The 20,139-nt window shown below is 40.3% G+C and overlaps 2 protein-coding genes across 12 annotated transcripts in view; one reads left to right on the top strand and one right to left on the bottom strand.

Moving 5' to 3' along the window:
- The window catches only part of RB1 (RB transcriptional corepressor 1), a 169,330-nt gene extending 162,334 nt beyond the window's left edge, over positions 1-6,996 (top strand). The window contains 1 exon segment of the mRNA XM_077811427.1: positions 5,075-6,996. Coding sequence (XP_077667553.1) covers positions 5,075-5,148 — 74 coding nt within the window. The 3' untranslated portion in view covers positions 5,149-6,996.
- The window catches only part of LOC144261694 (RCC1 and BTB domain-containing protein 2), a 235,473-nt gene that overhangs the window by 3,973 nt on the left and 211,361 nt on the right, over positions 1-20,139 (bottom strand). For 7 of the 11 annotated variants that reach the window (XM_077811436.1, XM_077811429.1, XM_077811431.1 and 4 more), the window contains 7 exons: positions 14,042-14,290; positions 9,894-10,122; positions 8,277-8,423; positions 5,719-5,910; positions 3,116-3,301; positions 2,769-2,976; positions 1,951-2,566 (listed from right to left, as the gene is read on the bottom strand). In XM_077811436.1, coding sequence (XP_077667562.1) covers positions 14,150-14,290 — 141 coding nt within the window. In that variant the 3' untranslated portion in view covers positions 1,951-2,566; positions 2,769-2,976; positions 3,116-3,301; ... (2 more) ...; positions 9,894-10,122; positions 14,042-14,149. Of the gene's footprint in view, positions 1-1,950; positions 2,567-2,768; positions 2,977-3,115; positions 3,314-5,718; positions 5,911-8,276; positions 8,424-9,893; positions 10,123-14,041; positions 14,291-20,139 lie in introns of all 11 variants that reach the window. The other 4 variants (XM_077811434.1, XM_077811437.1, XM_077811430.1 and 1 more) reach the window with 4 other exon arrangements.

Here is a 20,139-nt window from a genome sequence, read left to right as displayed (position 1 = left end):
CAGCAGTGCTATCACATCAGAGGGACACGGAGCCACTGTAGTGGTACTCCGCTAATCACAGAAATACCTTCCAGGGAAAAGTTGTGGGGAGGAGGCTCTCTTGCCTAAGAGAAACTCAGTCCTCCCTTCACTAGCTCAATTTTGCCCATATTCAGTTTCTCATTGATCCCCCTCTCTCAGACATGCCCACTGAGGTTCTCTGCTGGATATCTGAAGATGAGTTGGAATCATCCCTTAATACCCTTCTGAAAATAATTAAAAAAAAAAAAAAAAAAAAAAGCAAGCAAGCAAGCTGGGGTCATTCCAAGGAGAACGGGACCCAAAAGATTACACTGAATTATACAAATTTTGTGACTGAAGCTTCTTTCAACCAAGGAAATGCAAGATGGCCAAAAAACCCAAGTGGGGTCTCTGGAAATTCCATCTCTCAAAGGGTCACAGTAAGAACTGTAATACTGTGGTTCAAAGAGACCTACTGGCACTGAATTTGGAAACAACCCCATTAAAAGACCAAGCCAGAACCATCTGTTTCTGATATATAAATGTTTCTTATCCACTAACAAAAGAAATTCTAAATTCAAAATCAACATAGCCATAAGAGATTTAATCAACTTAGCATTGGGCCAACTTTCCACGGGCAGATGTCAAAACAGGCAGATGATGAAACTTTACAACTAATAGCCAAGCTACCAACAGATAGTACAAATACCTAAAAAATCAGGCTACAGTGGTAGCTGAGACAAAGAAATCACTCATCCCAACAGAGGGGGATTTGCCCTCCCAGAATTGGATGGAAAGTAAAAGGCTGCTAGATGCTGAAATTATAAACTTAGATATAAAGCAGCCTGAGAACCCATCTCAACAATTCACTTCAACAAAGCCACCCTTAACAAAATACTTAAGAAACTCCACTCCACAAGGGATGTTTGAGCACAAGCACTGTTGAACAAGATCTTGATATAATTTTTCTTCATGCTACCATGGATATCCTCATATTCTCAATAAAGGTCCACGGTAGTTATCAGTGTAGCAGAAAGATAGTGCGCATGCAAAACTAAGCACCTACCCAAGCGCTTGGTAGCCTCAGCTCACTTCCAAAAGGGAGATCTTCAGAGGATTTTTCAGTAATGCAGTTGCCAAGCACATAACTGTATGCTACTCATTCACCATTTCAAGCAAGTAGACATACACACACTTAACGAAGTTGCCCCTCCTTTTAGGCTTTTATTTACAACAGGCTTAAAGGAACATCCAAAGGTCCATTTGGAAACAGAACCTTCAGAAGATGAGGACCTGAGACACCCACCTTGAAGTTCACAAATTGAACTGCATAAAATATGCACTTGAACAAGAGGTATACCCCGATTTGGTGGGCATATATATATTTTTTCATATAGAAAAGTTCTCAGATCAATAAGTCTTTAAAAATTATAAAATGTTAGTTGGAGGAATCCCTATATTTGCTACAACTAAGGACAACAAAGAACCCTGAGAAATTGACAATGCAGGCAGCGTCAGACTGTCTCCTCTTGATAAGGCCAGCTAAACCAATATTCTTTAAAGAGAGATTCTCTGGAACATACTCCATCTTTATCCTGGGCCTAAAGAGATCTAGAAAAAATCAGAAATATTTTGAAGCTCAAGGCACTCAACAAATGCACAAAATACGGAAAGCTAAAGAGGGAGACTGATTCATCCCCTGTCTATGAAGAGACTTTCTCTCATCATTAGAGCATAAGAAGAAGCATATTTCCACTATAAGGCAGTCAGTGAAGCATCTTCAGTTTGACTCAGGATCTGTGGAGCCCAGAGATCCCAGCAAATGGTGTCTGCACCCTGAGCTTTCAAACTAATAACAACCTAGATAACCTTTCACCTTTGCAGAAAACCAGCATACCACTGTAGTGCCAGATTTTTCACCCGTTACTCAATCAAATGGTATCTACTTACACAAATAGTCCCTTTTGGTTTAGTAAACAGTATTCCGTGTCAGCAAAAGTTGCAAAACCTCTCCACAGAGGACCTCCAGAAAGTGGCAACAGTGGATATCTGTCCTTGGATTGGTCATCCCAATTCTCTATTATAGCTTCTGTCCAATTCCTCTACTGTCCAGAGTGGTACAGAAGATCAAACAGAACAGTATGATGTTGATTGCTCTCCACTGGACCATGAGTCAGAAGTTGTCTGAGCTGACGTATCTGACATCCCAGGCCATACTGCACTTGTTATCAAGGAGGAATAACCTATTCTCTCAACGTTCTCTCCGAAGTAGAACCCAAAGTCCATGATCCTTCTGAATAGGAAGAGCTAAAGAAAACAGGCTGCAAAGGAAAAGAGAACACTCCTATTGGCCAGGAAGGAATCATCCTTGAAGGCTTACATTGTTATTTGGAACCTTTTTCAGTTCTTGGTACAGAGAGAGGTTGCAGATATAAAGCAATTGACGTTCCATTAGCTCTTTCATCTCATAGTCCCCGGAACTGGTGCATAGTACTTAAAGTGCAGATTTCATTAGCATTCAGTCCTTTGTTCCAGAGGGCCTGTTTGGCAGATCATATTCACATACCTGTTGAAAGCATTAGACCTAAAATGAGATGTCTGACAGGATTTGAGTGGGATTTTCAACAGTGCTTAGAGTTGGCCTAACTCTGCTCCCATTGAAGTGAATGATACAATTCCTCAAGTTGAATAGGAGCAGTTAGGCCAATGTGGTACACTTTTGAAGATCCCACCCTTATTTTAGTGCTGCATGCACTCAACGGTATTACCTTCTTAACCACCAGTGACCTGTTATCTTGGCAGGATTGGGGCTGTATAACGTGCTCCAGCAAGCCACTATACTGCATATTCCACAGCGACAAAATAATAGAGGAAGAATTCATCCCAGAAAGTAGTTGTTTTTTTAATATTGACTTCAAGTATGGAAAGAAAAAATCATCTACCCACACTGGATCTCAGGAGAAGATTCACAATACCCTTGAAAAGGACAGAACAGTTGTTAAAATGCTTGCATCTCATCCTGTTTCAATCCCAGACCCAGCAGCATGAAAGCCTATAAAGACACCATTTCCAAATGGCTTAAACTACATTAAGAATGCATACAGAGGACTCACACCTCAGAAGATGATAAAGCAGGATACTCAAGATCAGAAGGCTTCCTGGGCAGAGAAGTTATGTGGCTACATGCTGCATTCGACGGCGGGTCTCAGATGCAGCTTTTGGTAGAGTGGTGCTCTTTAGGCTCCACTTTAATGAGCTCTATATTTTCACAGTCTTCTATCCCTGCTTCTTTCATATAGCCCTGCAGTGAAATCTGTGTTAAAGTCCACCTTTTAAAGCAGTCACACCGAGGTGTATTCCTAAACATTTTCTAATGGAAAGTCACCCGTACGAAATTACTACAAATTATCCCCAGATGCAGCAGCACCGAAGAGACCAGGTGAACTGCTTTGGATTTCAGTACCTGGAAGGCATATGCTCCATTAACTGTATATGCACAGAAGACTGCATTTTGCATAGTTTTGTACATTGCCTTGTTCTAATACTGAAACACCACAGATCAGCTATAATAAACATTTTATGTTTCCTTGGATGTGGTTACAGGCAGTCAGATCAATGTTTCTTTCTGCTTTTACAGGGTTCCCTTCAGCTTTTCAGGTAAAATTCTTACCCACCAAATTAAAAACAAAACTGCCCTCCCTCTTGAGACCACACCTTGTCAGTGCTCTAAGCCAGTCATTTTCAACCAAGGATACGTGTACCTCTGGGGTTATCAGAGGTTTTCCAGAGGGTACATCAACTCATCTACATCAGGAGTTCTCAAACTTCATTATACCCGTGACCCCCTTCTGACAACAAAAATTACTACATGACCCCAGGCGGGGGGACTGAAACTTGAGCCTGCTTGAGCCCCACCACCTCAAGCTGGGGGACCAAAGCCCAAGCCCCATTGCCCCAGGTAGCAGAACTGTTACCTGAGCCCTGCCACCCAGGCTTCAGCTTCAGCCCTTGCGGCGAGGCTCAGGCTTTGGCCTTGGGCCCCAGCAAGTCTATTGCCAGCCCTGGCAACCCCATTGAAATGGGATTGTGACCCACTTTGGGGTCCCAACCCACAGTTTGAGAACTGCTGATCTAGATCAGTGTTTCTGAGCCTGGGAGTCGCAACCGCCAGGGTGAGGTCACAGGATGGGTCGCAAGTGCAGGACTAGCATTACCAGATGGCAAGAAGGGCAATTGCCTGGGGCCCCATGAAGCTAAGTTACATGCTTCAGCCCCAGGCAGTGGGACTTGGGCTTCAGACTCCAGAAAGGGGTACAGTAGCCAGGAAAGGTTGAGAACCACTGCTCTCAGCAGCCATAATATTGGTTTAACTGTGTAGTTTTTCACTGCTTGTCACATCTTGTGTATAAATCAGTGGATATGCCCAACCTTATCCCCACCAAAAACAGTTGGTTAACCTATCAGATTTTCTACTCTAAGACAGGCATGTCTGCTGAACCAAACACTCTACATATATCTTTGTTAAATTGGGGTAGGGAACTAAAATTTGGATCAGTCCTGTTCGTAGTTTACTAGTTGCAAAGTTTAAGAGTTGATGTTCTAGTCTTTTATCTAGTTACTTTTTAATAGCGTGCGATTATTTAGCCACTGAAGTTTTAGAAAAGTTCCTTTTAGAGGAAGTTGGTGAGTCAGACTTCAGATGCAGAGTTCTCTTCTGACTGAGGTATTAGCTACTCTGAGCAATAAAAGGACTTGACCCACATATAGGGCTCAGGAAAGAGAGAGAGAGAGAGAGAGTTTGAATAATGGGAGCCAGTATAAGTACATGGAGTTGTGCAATGTAAGTACACAGTTCTTTAAGGCTGTAAAATAAACTGGCAAGTCAGAATTACCAAAGTAATTCAGAATTAAATATTTGAGTACTTGTAGTTCAAATTAGGGTTTAATTTGTTTAGAAAAGGTGTCAGGCTAAAAGTTAAATTCTTTGTATCATGAATAAATACACCCTTTAAAATTGTTTTGCACAAGTTGATTTACTATAAAAGGTGGTAAAATTACTGTCACTTTTCTCTAGCATCTACTCGAACAAGAATGCAAAAGCAAAAACTAAATGATGGAACAGATACATCAGCCACTGAAGAAAAGTGAACATCTTCTCAGGACCATGCGGTGTACTGCATGCTTCTCTGCATTTGTCTTTCTTTTACAGCCACCATGTTAGTTACTTTATTATCAATTGTTAGTTTAAAATGTTTGGCTTTTTTTTTTTTACTTCAGTGTTTTTCATTATATTATGCCTTATGATGTAGCATGTACACAATGTAAACCACTGAGTTTATTAATTTATATATTTTTGAGGATTTGGAGGAGTTTTTCAGCTTCCTATCGCAATATTGTTCATTTAATGCCAATTCATTCTACTTATTTTGAACTCTATCAAAAATGAAGTTAGATAGAATGATTTGAAATGCACTAATTCTTTTGTTCATTAGATTTCATTTTAATGTTGGAATTTTATGCACTATTTGCATATTTTGTAAATCAGGGGCCAGATACTGCAACGACTTCTGACTCTGTAGAATTACCATTACCCATTAACTTTACTATGCATACAGTCATAACTGTTGCAGAATTAGGTCCTACCATTGTAAGTACAACATGCAAACACAGTGTAAAGTAAACTCACATAGCCATACTACTGAAACAAATAACAGATACCTCAGATTTTTAACATCTTCTAGTACTTTTTCCCCTCACAGTTTGAGTGGACAGTTACACTGCTGGTCATCTGTTAAGTCAGTTTGAACCTCACTGAGTATGAATTACTCAGACAGTAAGTGTTTTCCAGGGACAGATTTTTTTTCCCCAGGTACAAAATACTCAAAGTGAACTTTCTGATATTTCTGGATCCTGAAAAATAAGAAAAATGTACATGAAATGAAATCATACTGTTACCAATCTGGAGTTTCTTGCTATGACCTCTACAAGTACTGATTTGCCTGAAGTCAGTGATTTAGCTTACTCAGTTTTGCCAAGAAATGGGAACAGAACCCTAGCCTCAAGTTGGCCTCCTAAGGATGAATAGCCTGACTTCCAAAGTGCACCCAAATTCATATTTAGGTCAAGTTTAACATGTGAAGCATCCAGATTTGAAAAATGTGGTCAAAGTCCTCCCTCTCTTCATAAAAGGGCACAACTTTTAAGGCTATTTGAATTATTGCTAAATAAATACATTTTTAAATTAGCTACTCAGTTGTGGGTATTTTGCTAGTATAAAGGTATAAAAAAGTATTTCATTTCTAGCAGTCTAAAAAGCAGCTCTACCAGAGCTTTTTGACTGCTGCTGCCTTTAGAATTACCCATTCATTTTAATGAAGATTTAGTTTTGTTCAACTACCTAAATTAAAGCAGATACAGTCGAAAAAAAGCACCTGGGTTTTATTACACAGAAACATGTTTTAAAAAAAATCTTAGTTAAAAATAGAAAATACTTTCGGTAGTGTCATCTGGTTTTTTTTAAAGATCAGTTTTTGTCAGTCAAAATCTAATCATAGAGCAATTTTTAAAAACTGTACAACAGTATATTGATTTGGAAATATTGATGAACCTTGAAATAAAACAGTTACCTTAAGTTTTAAGTCTGAATATGGTTTCAACTTCCTGAAGTATGTACAGAAGTGTTAGTATCTTACGTTTCTTTGCTTATTTTTTGCAGAGTTTACAGGTGAAACATACTACAAATAATGGGATACACTGACTTTAAGCTCCATAGTTGCAGTTAGAATAGTGCCCAGATCTTAACTTTGCTGGCTAGAGAACTGCAAGGAGTAGTATACTGCAGAGTTCAGTACTCAGACAGGCTATCCTTTCTCTACTGTGACAATGTACTTTTTTTGTTCAGGCAGACTGAAGACTACATTTAAACGTGTATGGTTGCATATTGTACAACTAATGGATTTCATTCCTTTCAAGATAAATAAAATAGCTTTAATAAGATTTATTGGTGATCTTTGTAACTTCCTTTTTTATTAGGTATAAAGTTAATGAGAAAGTATCATGTGGAAATAACACCCTTCTGTTTCATGCTTAGGCTACAATCCTACAACTGGTGTGAGCAGAGTCCCATCGATTTCAATGAAGCTCTGTACATGTACAGGGATCTAGATCTAAATACACATTTGAGCCCTAAGCCATCTAGAAAACTTCCATTAGTTCCCTCAGTTTGAGTTCATTTCAGATTTTTCTAACTATATTTTCTACCAGCATTATCATTATTTGTATTACAGTAGCACACAAGATCAGGACCCCCTTGTGTTAGACACTGTACAAACATATACATATATATAGGAACTTACAGTCTAAATAGACAAGACAAAGGTCAGGAGGGGACCATGAGGCACAATGCTGTAACAGAATTGGTCCAAGTCAGGTGTAGAGATGGGAAGAGAACTCAAGTCTCCAGCTACCCAATCTAGGCCTACCCACTAGACTGTGCTACCTCAGATGGAACAATGCAGACTCCACCTGAAAATCAAGTTACTCTTTCTGCTTCTTCTGTCATCACCAACTAAAGAATCTGGAATTACAATTTAATTGGAAGTTCTACTGATGACATGGGAAGTAGAATGGCGTAGTACTCTGTCTACTTAACCACTCTTGACCCTCTTAACTGATTTTCCACCTTCAAATGAATAACGCACACAAACCACAAAGAAAGCAAGTCAGATGTATGTTACAGAAAATTTTCACAAATTTCTTACTGTCACAGCACTCATTTTCTCTTCCGCTGACTATCTGTCAGCTGTTGCTCTGCTACGGCAAACTTAGGTCCCTGCCACTTGGAGCTTAAAACTTACCTATCTTCTCAGTAAGGTTTTATGCAACTGGATACAAAGTTTGTTGCTATGCTAGCTTTGCAGTGCTGACCAAAATGTTTGTAAAATCAGTACATATGACTGTAAATTGCACGTGGGTGCTCTAAGCAAAATTTGTCACTCTTCTGACTGCTTTAACCCAAACCTTCACCTAAAAAAATAAATGTTTTCAGCAAAATCTCTTATCTTCAGTTTACAGAAACTACCACATTAACTGTCAGAATACAATTTCCAAGCAGTACATTTGATATTTCTGGTAAGTTACAGTAAATGCTCCAATTGCCCTAAGAGGATTTTGAAAGTTTATGACATTTAAGATTAGTACTTTTATTACTGCTTCACACACAACTCTTCAAAATGATCTAGTGTGTTTGAAATTTTATTTCAGAAAGGGAAACCAACCTGCCTTAAGGATCCAAAGTTGGACAAACAATAGTATTAGAGACCTTTTCTCCCTGCAGTTTTATGTCTGGGTCCCTTCCTTATGTCCTCTTATTTCCTGATATGATGTGTTTTAAAGGTCAGAGTAACTTCTCTGATTAACTATTACTGAAACAGAATATAAAAAACTGAATTCAGTTATTTATGCTCTTCAACAGTGCAACTTCAGCTCTTTCATGTAGATCTAAACATGAATAATTTTGTATTTCCAAAACAGTGGTACTCTAGACAAGTCTAAGTAAACAACATGTGCACCCACTTGAGTATGTGAGAGTTACTGCAGTTATTTGCAGGCCAAGAAAGAAAACTATAAAATTGCATGAAACGGTGGGACATCTGTAGAAGGTTGTGTTGCTGTAGGAAACCAGCACATGATACAGTTTGAATATTTTAAAATGTAACAAGTTTAGTTTATACAGGTATCCTGAAACAAACAAACAAACCAACCTTCTTTACCAAGCAGAAGTGGTATGTCAAAAACACACATGGCATTTCATCTAGTTGCAATCACTGTTTTTCTTTACTGCATTAACTTCTTTGAAAGGCTTGAAATCTGTTTCCCTGTCAAACTCCCCCCATTTTTGTGCAGACACTGGTTTTATTACTGCTCATGAGTCTAGCAGTCATTTTCTTAAAATCTTGTCTATACAAACACTTAGTCATTCCCCACCCTGCAAGCTGGGCTATAAATCTACCCCTCCCTAGTCTGCTGCTGGGCACTAAAGTTCTGTAGCACTCAGTGATCCTACCCTGCTTTGAAAGAGGAGTAGTTCAAAGGGCACTGTGGAACTTTTAGTGCATAAGAGTAGGGTCTGCACCGATTCCTAGTGTACAGGTTAGTGCATGGGTAGATTTTCACCCCAGCTTGCCACATGTAAATGAGCCCTTAGAAAAAGACTGGTTTCGGAGTAGCAGCTGTGTTAGTCTGTATCTGCAAAAAGAAAAGGAGGACTTGTGGCACCTTAGAGACCAACAAATTTTTTAGTCTCTAAGGTGCCACAAGTCCTCCTTTTCTTTTTAGAAAGACTGTGGTCTTTAAACTATACTTCGGAACTGCAATTTTTATCCTGTAAGTTACCTATTTCTCTCCCCTCATCCCCACAACGTGCTAATAAGGAAGTCATAAACAGCTGTTCAAGAATGGTCAAAGCAATTCTATGTAGGCTTTAGATTATAATAAAAAGTAAATAGGTCAAAGGCTAAGATCCTAAATATAAATGTTTTATTAGTTGTCTATAAAGCCAGATGAGTTTTTACAGAAATCTGAAGTTGGCTGGATATTTTATTATGGTAGGGCTACATACATCCTTACGGGGTCAAGCAAAATTTGTCATGCTAATGGATAAAGGTTTTATTTTACAAAGTAATCCCAAGGAAACAATTATCTTCAGTTTCTATAAAAAGCATTTATACACTACAGCAATTTACACAGTGAATGTGCTTTGTAATAAAGCTCCATCATTCCAAAGGTGGGTCCTAGAAAACACCATGAGGCTGAACCTATTAACATCAATCACTGTGATAGTATTTACTTTTATTCTTTTTAAGTTTCATTTAATTCAAGAAATATTTATTTACCTGTTTTCCCCAGTGGTTAGTTGGAGGAGTCTCTTGTTTAGCTGGCCAAGGATATTTTAGGCCATCAGTCCAGTTTTCGAATGAATACCTCACCTGTCTAGGATTACAGTCCCAAATGTCTACAAATATTTTTTCATTGCTGTCTGAACTGGAGTCTCCGGAAACACATTTAATACTGGCTAACAATGGATCCACTTCCAAGATCAATAGGAGTGGTGACAGCAGCATCCTCAAATCATCAAAAACAAAAAAAAAATATAAAACTGTTACCGCCCAGGATGGATTTAGTGTCCTCACACTGCTGTTCGAGCACACACCTGTACAGACACACATGCATTTTGGTTTCCAACACCAAGTCAGTGCACTTCTGAAGGCTTGACCTTTAAGTGCAAAGGAAAGTAACTTGTGTTGCTGTTTAATGAGTAATGTGAATGAAAGCTAAATAAATATATTTTTACTATGTGTGCATATAGCAGTGTATAAATATACTATTAAATTGTCCAGGTCAAGAATTAAATGCATAAAATCCTCATTGAATGAACAAATGACGACATCTGCATTTTATCCTCAAAACAGACATCACTGCAGAGAAGTTCTCTCAAAGAGTTAGTTCCATATGGTCTCTACTACAAAAATAAAAAGCTGCCTGAAAGAAAACAGCCCAAGCTTGGTGTGCAAACTGAAATGCTGCTTAGGGCAAAGAGACTAAAGGGTGATGGACACTGCTCAGAATTGGTTTTTCCTGTGAGACTCCTCTACAAATGCAGCCTTGTTTCCTTAGTCACTGAATGCAGACTATTTAGTAGAGGAGTGCAGATGCCCAAATTTTCATTTCACAGGCAATTGTGATTTTGAAGTTTCTTGCACACTGAACTTTATGAAAACCTGTTTAGTCTCAGCTGAAAATGTTTCATTTACTGTTTCAGAATTTCTTATAAAACAATGGTCCCAAAAATCAAAAGTTGAAACACTTTGTTCCAAAAGTGCCAAAATAATATTCTGGCCTCATCAAAATGCGTTTTCAACCATTTCTAAATGAAACGGGTGTGTTTGTTTTTACAAAAGGGCATTTTCCATTCCAGCTAAAAGTTCCATCAGAAAAACTTTTGACCAGCTCTACTAGTTAGTGACACAGCAGATTAAAGACTATTTCTAGTGGTGGGCTGAATCTGGTTTCTATACCATCATTTCTAAGCACCTCACAAGTTAATAGATTTACCCTCACAAAACCCCTGTGAGGTAGGGATGTGCTATTATCCCCTTTTGACAGAGGAAGAACTGAGACATAGACTAAGGATACCTGTACCCTGCAGCTGGGAGATGTTATTGCCAGCTTGGGTAGATGTACATGCACTGGCTCTGCTTGGTACATGCACTGGCTCTGCTTGAGCTAGTGCCTAAAAATAACTGTGGCCACAGCAGCTCAGGCTAGCTATCCAAGTACATACTCAGGGGCTTGGGTAGGATTATTCTCAGATGACTAGCCCAGGCCACTGCTCATTCCAGGAATACTAGAGATTTTTGAGCTGTTCTATTCTGTTTCCTAAGCACAGTACTAAAAACATCACTTTGCCGTCATTAGCTAAACATTGTGGCAGAATTAAAATAAAAGTATCTTAATTGGCAGCAGTGTAGAACAGAACGGACCCTGAGAGAGCAGAGAAAAAGATACCTACGGCAAGAAAGCATGCTAGGTATTGTGCAAATACAGAACAGAAATAGGATTAATGAGCATGTGTATGTATGTCTGGGTTAATAAAGGTGTGTGTTATAAAACAATGTAACATTCATATGTATAAGATTGAAGATTGCTGTCAGGACTGCACACTGCTGATCACCGTATGCAGGGTGCAACACTTAATACTGTTCTAATTGTATGACATTGCAGTTGGGATATTTTAAAATCTGTATTAAGGAATTGTGTTAAGGGATTTATTTCCAGCGCTTTATGCTTAGATTACATTGTAGCCAGGGATTAGCAGTGTGCTACTGTAATAAAAGATACTTTTTTTGGAAAAGTACCGCCTGTGTATCTATCAATGCTATTGATAGGCTGTATCCGAGTCCTCCCAAGGGTAACTGGTCTAAGATATTCTGAGGAATTTTTCTAAAAAGGAACTGCTAGTAAACCCAAGTCATTCCCTTTCACCCTGCAGAAACCAAGTAAAAGTTGGGAGGCTACCTGTTAGGGAACCTCTGCTAAATCTAGGAGGGGGCAAAAGATAAAGCTATTCTGGTGGTACCGTGAGTCTGTTTTTGGGGTCACCCCAGGATGGTCACGCTGCAATTTGTAGGTGCTAACTGGAGCAGAGCAACCAGATGTATGGAACCAGAACTAGCAACTACACCTCCCAGCTGCTGTGTAGACATGCCCAAGGGCACACAGGATGTCTATGACAGAGCAAGGCTAGGGTGGTGTCCTAACCACTGGCCCATCAGTTTGTGAAGCCAGTTCTTTTAACAGAAATTAGATTAAGTAATTTATATACAAATTAGTCTTCTTTACCATAACAAAAACCAAAACTGATAAACATTTTATAATCTCAGCATTCTGTGTCACAGTGCAAAAGTCTTTCCACGTAAGAATTAGCATACTGAAACCTTCTCCACCTATTGCTTTAGGAAGTATTTGAATGGCACCTGGTTACCACTTGAAAAGACTTTCAGTTTAACTTTCCTTATTTAATCATTGAATTGATTTATAACTTTCCCTATCCCTCCTCCCACACATATAATTCATAGAATCATAGAATATCAGGGTTGGAAGGGACCCCTGAAGGTCATCTAGTCCAACCCCCTGCTCGAAGCAGGACCAATTCCCAGTTAAATGATCCCAGCCAGGGCTTTGTCAAGCCTGACCTTAAAAACCTCTAAGGAAGGAGATTCCACCACCTCCCTAGGTAACGCATTCCAGTGTTTCACCACCCTCTTAGTGAAAAAGTTTTTCCTAATATCCAATCTAAACCTCCCCCACTGCAACTTGAGACCATTACTCCTCGTTCTGTCATCTGCTACCATTGAGAACAGTCTAGAGCCATCCTCTTTGGAACCCCCTTTCAGGTAGTTGAAAGCAGCTATCAAATCCCCCCTCATTCTTCTCTTCTGCAGGCTAAACAATCCCAGCTCCCTCAGCCTCTCCTCATAAGTCATGTGTTCTAGACCCCTAATCATTTTTGTTGCCCTTCGCTGGACTCTCTCCAATTTATCCACATCCTTCTTGTAGTGTGGGGCCCAAAACTGGACACAGTACTCCAGATGAGGCCTCACCAATGTCGAATAGAGGGGAATGATCACGTCCCTCGATCTGCTCGCTATGCCCCTACTTATACATCCCATGTCAAGCACCTGTCTTATCTGTAAATACTGGCAGAAAAGTCAACTAATAATTCCTTTTCATTGAGTTTCTTTTTCATGGCAGGTGAAGAGGTGTGTTTCTGAGCAGCAAAACAAACAGTGAAATAACTCATTACATGACAAAACCAATTAGAAGTTAGTGTTCCACTGGAACGGTGGAGGTAAAGTCCCTGGAAAAAAGAACCAATTATTTTTCATCCGAGAAAATGACTTTAAGAGCCAAGAACTCAAAACTAGCCCTTTAAAATAAGTCCTTCATACTTAAATTCAGCATAGCCTTCTCTTGAGCCTTGGCTGCTCCTAATTTACAAAGTATCCATTCTGTGGCTTTTTCTTTATATTAGGGGCTCTTAAGAGGAATTTGCATGATATATTCCTTTATCCTATATTTAGCAAAACAAGCTTCTAGCTCAACACTTCTCTAGAGGGGGTGATAAATTAACCAGAAAGGAACCTTCTTGTAGCACATTTACTTTGATTGACCTTAAAGGTGCATAATGAAGCTTTAGCAACCACCAGCTTCATGCTATCCAGTAAACTCAGATGAAAATGTTAAAGAGCTGTTTTTGAAAATATTTCAAGGGAGAAAACAAGGAATATAAATGGAAAATAGTGAACAGTCCACTTGATTTTAAAGGAAAACTTAATTATTCCATTAGGATTTTTTTTAAACCTAAGTTGTTGGCAGATTGTTTATATCTATTGTTTATTCTATACCATACCCATCTTCACAAAGCTTGTGCATTAGGCTACATGGAAGCTTATTAAATCCGCCCATCAACATTAACACTGACTTTAATGGATGTTGTCCTCTTTTCTTCCAGGCATTCTGAGTGCTGATAAGTTTTTCAAAGAGGAAATGTTCCCATGATGAAAGTATCTTTCTTTGAAGCAAGCATTCTTCAGTTTTTAAATGCTCCTACTCTGCTTGCTTTGCTAATGAAGTTCTTCAAGAGGTCATGGTCCATTTCTGCAAAGCCTGTAGTTTGTGTAACTACAGTCAAGTGGTTTATACAAAACCTGAAGCAAAATTCTTCTAAGTCCTAGAAACAAAATAAGGTTATGAGTTATTCAATAAGATATTACAAATTTAAGTGAGCATTCACATCTTGGCTGTCTGTTTCATCCCAACAATATCCACATGAAAGTTTACAAATGCTAAATAATACTAGAACAAAACATTACAATAGCAAGGCCAGAAACTTGTCAAGGCAGCTACCGCTGTTTTGACTGGTTACAGCTGCCATCTGGCTATTGTTCTTCCTAAAACTCAACTCAAGGCCACACTTCCTTGACCCATATCTACTGAAAACAGCAAGATGATTGAAGCAAGAGTAGCACAGTAATAGTATGTTGGAGAAAAGGTAGAGTGAAGGGGTGCCCAACCTTGGATACAAAACGGATTGGAAGAGAAGAGTGGGTGAAGGCACTCCTACCCTTAGATTTCAAAGTAGAAAGACAAATATGAAAATATTTGCAAATGATGTCATGCATAAACTAGGGGTTCTTAGAGTAGCTTCAGCGATGTATTCCACTTACGTGTAAGTGTGCCCAGGCCACTGGAGCTGGAGAATTTTGCCTAGGAGGAGCCGTAGAGGGGCACCACTTGCACCTTGCAGCCATAGTCCCTCACCTGGTTATGTGTGGCAGCACCATTCCATCCCCCCTCAGTGTCTTCTTACTATCCATGGCTGGAGCTGGAGCTGTGTATGGTCTTAACCTCACACTCTCTCACGAATTTAGTGTTTTTTCTAGTTATATGTAATTAGTCATACCCTAAGATTAGTGTGAGTTGTATGTAGTTACGTGATGCCCTCACCAGGGTTTACACATTACCTGTTGTGTGTGGGAGCAATTCCTAATAATGATCCCCACATACAGTCTTTGCTGTGCTTCGATGAGGCCCATGTTCGGTCTGTAGATTGTTCATGAAACGGACTCAGGTGGATAGGAAACTTCAAACATGTGCTGTTTTAGGCAAACAGGCCATGCGATCTGCTTCAGCACTAAGAGCCATGTCAGATCAGAGGTCATTGCTTTTGGGTTCCAAGAATGCTGCCGCCTCGTGCTCTGAAGCAGGGGAAGAGCCATTCTCTGTTGAGTGCACTGAGGAAAAAGTTCACATAAGACCAAATGAGACTGTTCCAGGTCTCGTGGACTCTCCTGCCTCCCCAGGAAGAGCATGGACAGGCATGGAGTTAGTGCCGGCACATGGGATGGTGTGGGTGCCTCTAATTGATCCCCGGCACTGAGCAGGGACGTTAGAGACCTGTATCATCAACTCCAGTTCTGGTCCCGAGGTATCTATTGAGTTCGGTACTGACAAGGGAGATGCCAGCACCGACTGTTTTCTTGCTGGCATCATGCCAAGTGGCTACAGTCCTCCTTTGACTTTCTATCCTGACCTCTCCTTTGGTCCAGGACTTGGCAAGGACTGCATTGTTCATAGCCTCGTTGCCTGGACGGGCCACTGAACCCTCGGGTCTGTTGGCACTGCAGCCTGATATTTCCCCTTCCACAGTCTGTGGAAACAGGGCCAGTACCGGGCTCGGTGCAAGAGTCCTAGGCACCAGGAAACTTCTCAGCACAGTTGCAGCTGGCACTGCAGATGTTACCAGGGTGACTTTCAGCTGTTTTGGTACTGCTGCTGACTTCGGGGTCCACACCGCTTCTGGCACTGGCATACCTGGTGCCGGGAATGTAGTATATGAGCAGAGAAAGGGTACCACCCTCCAGAGTGCTCTGCCAAGAGGGATCAGGTTGTGGCAGTTCTGCATTGACAGGAGAAGAACTCTGGTAGCCGATCACTTTCCTGGGGTCCAGAATCATCTTGCAGACCATCTCAGCAGGAATTTTTCCCTCAACAAGTGGTCTTTGAAGCCCAGTGTTCTACGAGTCATCTTTGCAGCGCGGTGCTTCCCAATGAGCAACCTGTTTGCCACAGGGTCAACAGGAAATGCTGGCTGGCTGGGGCCTCAGTCCAGGCTCCGTGACCAATGCCTTCCACCTCAGCTGGCAGTCGGCTCTTCTGTGAGCTTTTCCTCCAACTCCGACCATTCCACAGATCATCTTCAAGCTGAAAGCAGAAGGGGCCAAGCTCATCCTCATTGCCTTGGCATGGCCAAAGCAGTGCTGGTTTTCCTACCTCCTCACACTGTCGGTTCAGCCTCCTATATTCCTTCCTGTCCATCCTGACCTGCTCATCCAGAATCACAGCACACTCTGCATCCCACGCTCAGCTCTCTACATCTCAAGGCATGGCTGCTCTGTGGTTGAATAAGGAAGAGAAATGCTCAGTGGTTGTTTGACAGGGTCCTATTCAGTAGTAAAAACCCTCTACTAGGATAGCCTATTTGGCAAAGTGGAATTGTTTTTCAATATGGTCATTGGCCTGCAGAGTTCAGCTGATGCTGGCTAGTATCTAAGACATCTTGGAGTATTCGCTGCATCTTCAGTGGTCGGGCCTTTTGCTTAGCTCATTGAGGGAGCATCTATCGGCGCTCTCAGTCTTTCATCCATCCATTCATGTATCTAAAGTGGTTTCTCCATTTAATTGAAACCAGGTGGTATATTTACTTGTATTTTTTCCTAAGCTGCATTCATCTCCGAGGAGGAACAGCATCTTCACACACTGGACATCAGACGATTCTGGCCTTCTATCTGCACAGGACTAAACCCTTTCTGGCTGCATATGACATAAACAGATGAGGTGAAGACTGTATGAAGGGACAGGCAGTCTCCTCCCAGAGGATTTCTAAGTGGATAACTTCCTGCATCAAGACTGCATATGAATGGCTTTGACTACGCACCGGCTACAGGAGCGAGAACATTCTGCAAGAGCACAAGCTATGTCAATAGCATTCTTAAGTGACATCTCGCTGTTGGATATTTGCAGGGCTGATGCATGGCTGTCAATATATATAGTTACAAACCATGACACATTACCATGGCATTCAGAGCAGATGCAAACTTTGGGAAGGCAGTCCTTCAATCCTTGTTGAGCTAGACTCCAAGCCCAATGCTGCTGGAGTACTGCTTGTGAGTCACCTAAGGGGAATACATGGCTGCATCTATTTGAAGAAGAAACCGTTGCTTACTGAAACTGTTGTTCTTTGAGATCTGATGCAGATGTTTATTCCACGACACACCCTCTGTCTCCTCTGCATCAGAGGCTGCTCTCTGGCTGTTCAGTGTGAAGGAACTGAGGAGGGTTGGGTGGCGCTGCCTCATTTAGCCAGGGGAGAGGTTCTGGCCATGAGGCGCTAGTGCTGCCCTCCTGTTGGTACTGCTAGGCAGAATTCTCCAGCTCTGGTGTGCTAAGTGCACACGCACCTAAGTGGAATACACGTCTGCATCACCTCTCAAAAAATCACAGTTAAAGTGAGTAACTGTTTCTCTTCACTCCACTGTTGTTCATGGGGTCGCTTTTAGAATATGTGGAAGACTACAAAAATGTTTGTGAATTTGGAAAGTTTCTGAATTTTAGTACAAATGATTGATACTGAAAATGTGTCATTCATTATTCTCCTGTTTAAAAAGTTTCAATCATCCAGTCAGCTAGCATACCCTGTGATTGACTAGTCTGCAGTGGGTTTGGTAATCTAAGTGACCACCTCAAAAACAACAGGATGAGATTTGTTCATATGAACTATATGATGAATCCTTATGCATCACCAGAAATCAGGATCACGTCACAAATGTGAACAGGAGACAGCTAATGTGTCAACCTTCAAGTTGAAATACAATATAAAAAAAATGCAAAAGGTGCAACCATATGCAATTACTCTAAAAATTATTTGTACACACAAAAAGAAATAAATGCATCACCACACAATAAAGCCTTCAATTTTCCTAGTGTATCCCTGGAAAAAGGCTAATGATTCCTTCCCTTCTTTACCCAAATTAACTTCAACATCTGCAAAATTTGTCAAAGATACAATTTATTTTCTAGCTATTGTGGGACCCCAAATTAACTGCCTCCTCTACCCCGAATATTTAACTTAATGAAAGGACACGTTAGCCTCACAAGGATGTAGATATACATGTTGACCTCTGAATTTGCATCTCGTAACGTGCAGAGAAAAAAACAGCAGCTGGATTAGACATGATGGTAAAAATAACTGTCTTGTCCTAGACTTACTAGTACAAGTGTTAGATCAATAGTGAGATTTTCTGAAAATTCTCAGCATACGTACACCCAACGTGGATGACTGTCATATGTTTTGTAAACCATGCAACAGTAACTGCACTCAGTAAGCCTTGCCCATTCAACCTGCTAGCAGTGGCAGCATTCCCTCTCTTTATGCACTGATACCTGTCCCCTTTGCAGCTTGTTCCTGTGTAAATAACTTCTGCAGAAGGAAAAGGAATTAACCTATCCTTTGCAGCAAGCACATTATAGATAGAGTTAGCTTCAAGGCAATATTTTGACTTCATGATTCACAATCTGCAACCTCTTTGAAGCTTGTTGCAAAAAGAATGTACTAATTCTAGTCAGGTTTCAGAGTAGCAGCGTGTTAGTCTGTATTCGCAAAAAGAAAAGGAGTACTTGTGGCACCTTAGAGACTAACAAATTTATTTGAGCATAAGCTTTCGGGAGCTACAGCTCACTTCATCGGATGCATTCAGTGGAAAATTCTAGTCAGTTTCCCTCTGTGTGAAGTACACAAGTATTGCAAACTGGGCAGGAGGGAAGCAGGGAACTTCCAAAAATGCTAGTTAATTTCCCGTTGTAGTCCTTTCTATGGGTTAAATGCTTCTAGTCTGCTGCCTCCGCAGAGATGCAATTAAAGCCGAAAAAGAAGACCAACAGCTATAAAAGTGGGATAAGTGGGGAAAAAATGCCCAGAAGGAAAAGGCATGGAACCACAAAAAAGTGTGTGTATGGTGAGGAACAACAACAACAAAAAAGATGAACAGGAAAGGCCAAAAATACAGAAGGAAGTGGCAAGGGTAGCGGGGGAAGGGTGTGCTTGGGAAATGTAATGACATCTTAGATTTCATTCCAGATTATATTCCAGGAATCCTACTGTTAGAGCCTGGGCAATTATAGATTGTACTAAAAGAAAATTATAGCTTGTCTAAAAGAAAATTAAGGGAGGTTGCTTCCCTGTTATACTGAAAAAAAAAATCTCTTCACTGGCCAGTCAGGGAATGATGTTTAATAATTTTGCTGGTTAGAAAATGGTAACTTTTAATTTGTAGTATAAATAACAGCTAATTAATCTTCAATCCAGCCCACAGTATATTAGAAATGTGCTATAAAAATAGCAACTGCATAGAACTACTCTTACAAACAAACAGACAATACTTCAGCAAGCATTTCCACAATTTTCGAAGGTATCCTATTTGTGACTATTACTTCTGGACGTATTTATCTTTGGTAAAGTAAATTGAGTCAATTTATTTTTCATATTAGGGCTGAGAACTGCAGCATATTCCCATCTTTTACTTGTGTTGATTACATAAAGTGAAAATAAATTAGAAACTGAACACTGGTACCTTTTCCAATGGCTACATATAGATTTATTTTATGAACTGATGATTTCTAGAGAGAAATTTCATGTTTTACATTTTTGCACCTTATAGTTTTACAAAGCATTTACAGCTAAAGTGCTGACACACTATCCTATACTTTCACTATTTCTGCAGTTTTAACAGTGCTTACCTTCTTCAGTTTATAATCAATGGCTGTGCTAAAGGACAATACAAAATTTCTGAAAGAATATTACAGTTGCTAATTAAAACTGTGAATCATAGAAGGTAGAGCTGGAAAACATGCATGAGGTCATCCAGTCCATCCCTGTCACCACCTGTTTCCTACAATATATTCACGGGCGCTTTGTCCAGGCTAGTTTTACATGTCGCATGACACACATAATTGCACTTGTAA

This window comes from Eretmochelys imbricata, chromosome 1 (assembly GCF_965152235.1).
Source record: "Eretmochelys imbricata isolate rEreImb1 chromosome 1, rEreImb1.hap1, whole genome shotgun sequence".
Lineage (NCBI taxonomy): Eukaryota > Metazoa > Chordata > Testudines > Cheloniidae > Eretmochelys > Eretmochelys imbricata.
Note: the sequence above shows the minus strand (reverse complement) of the source record. Positions and strands in the feature narration are given on the sequence as shown.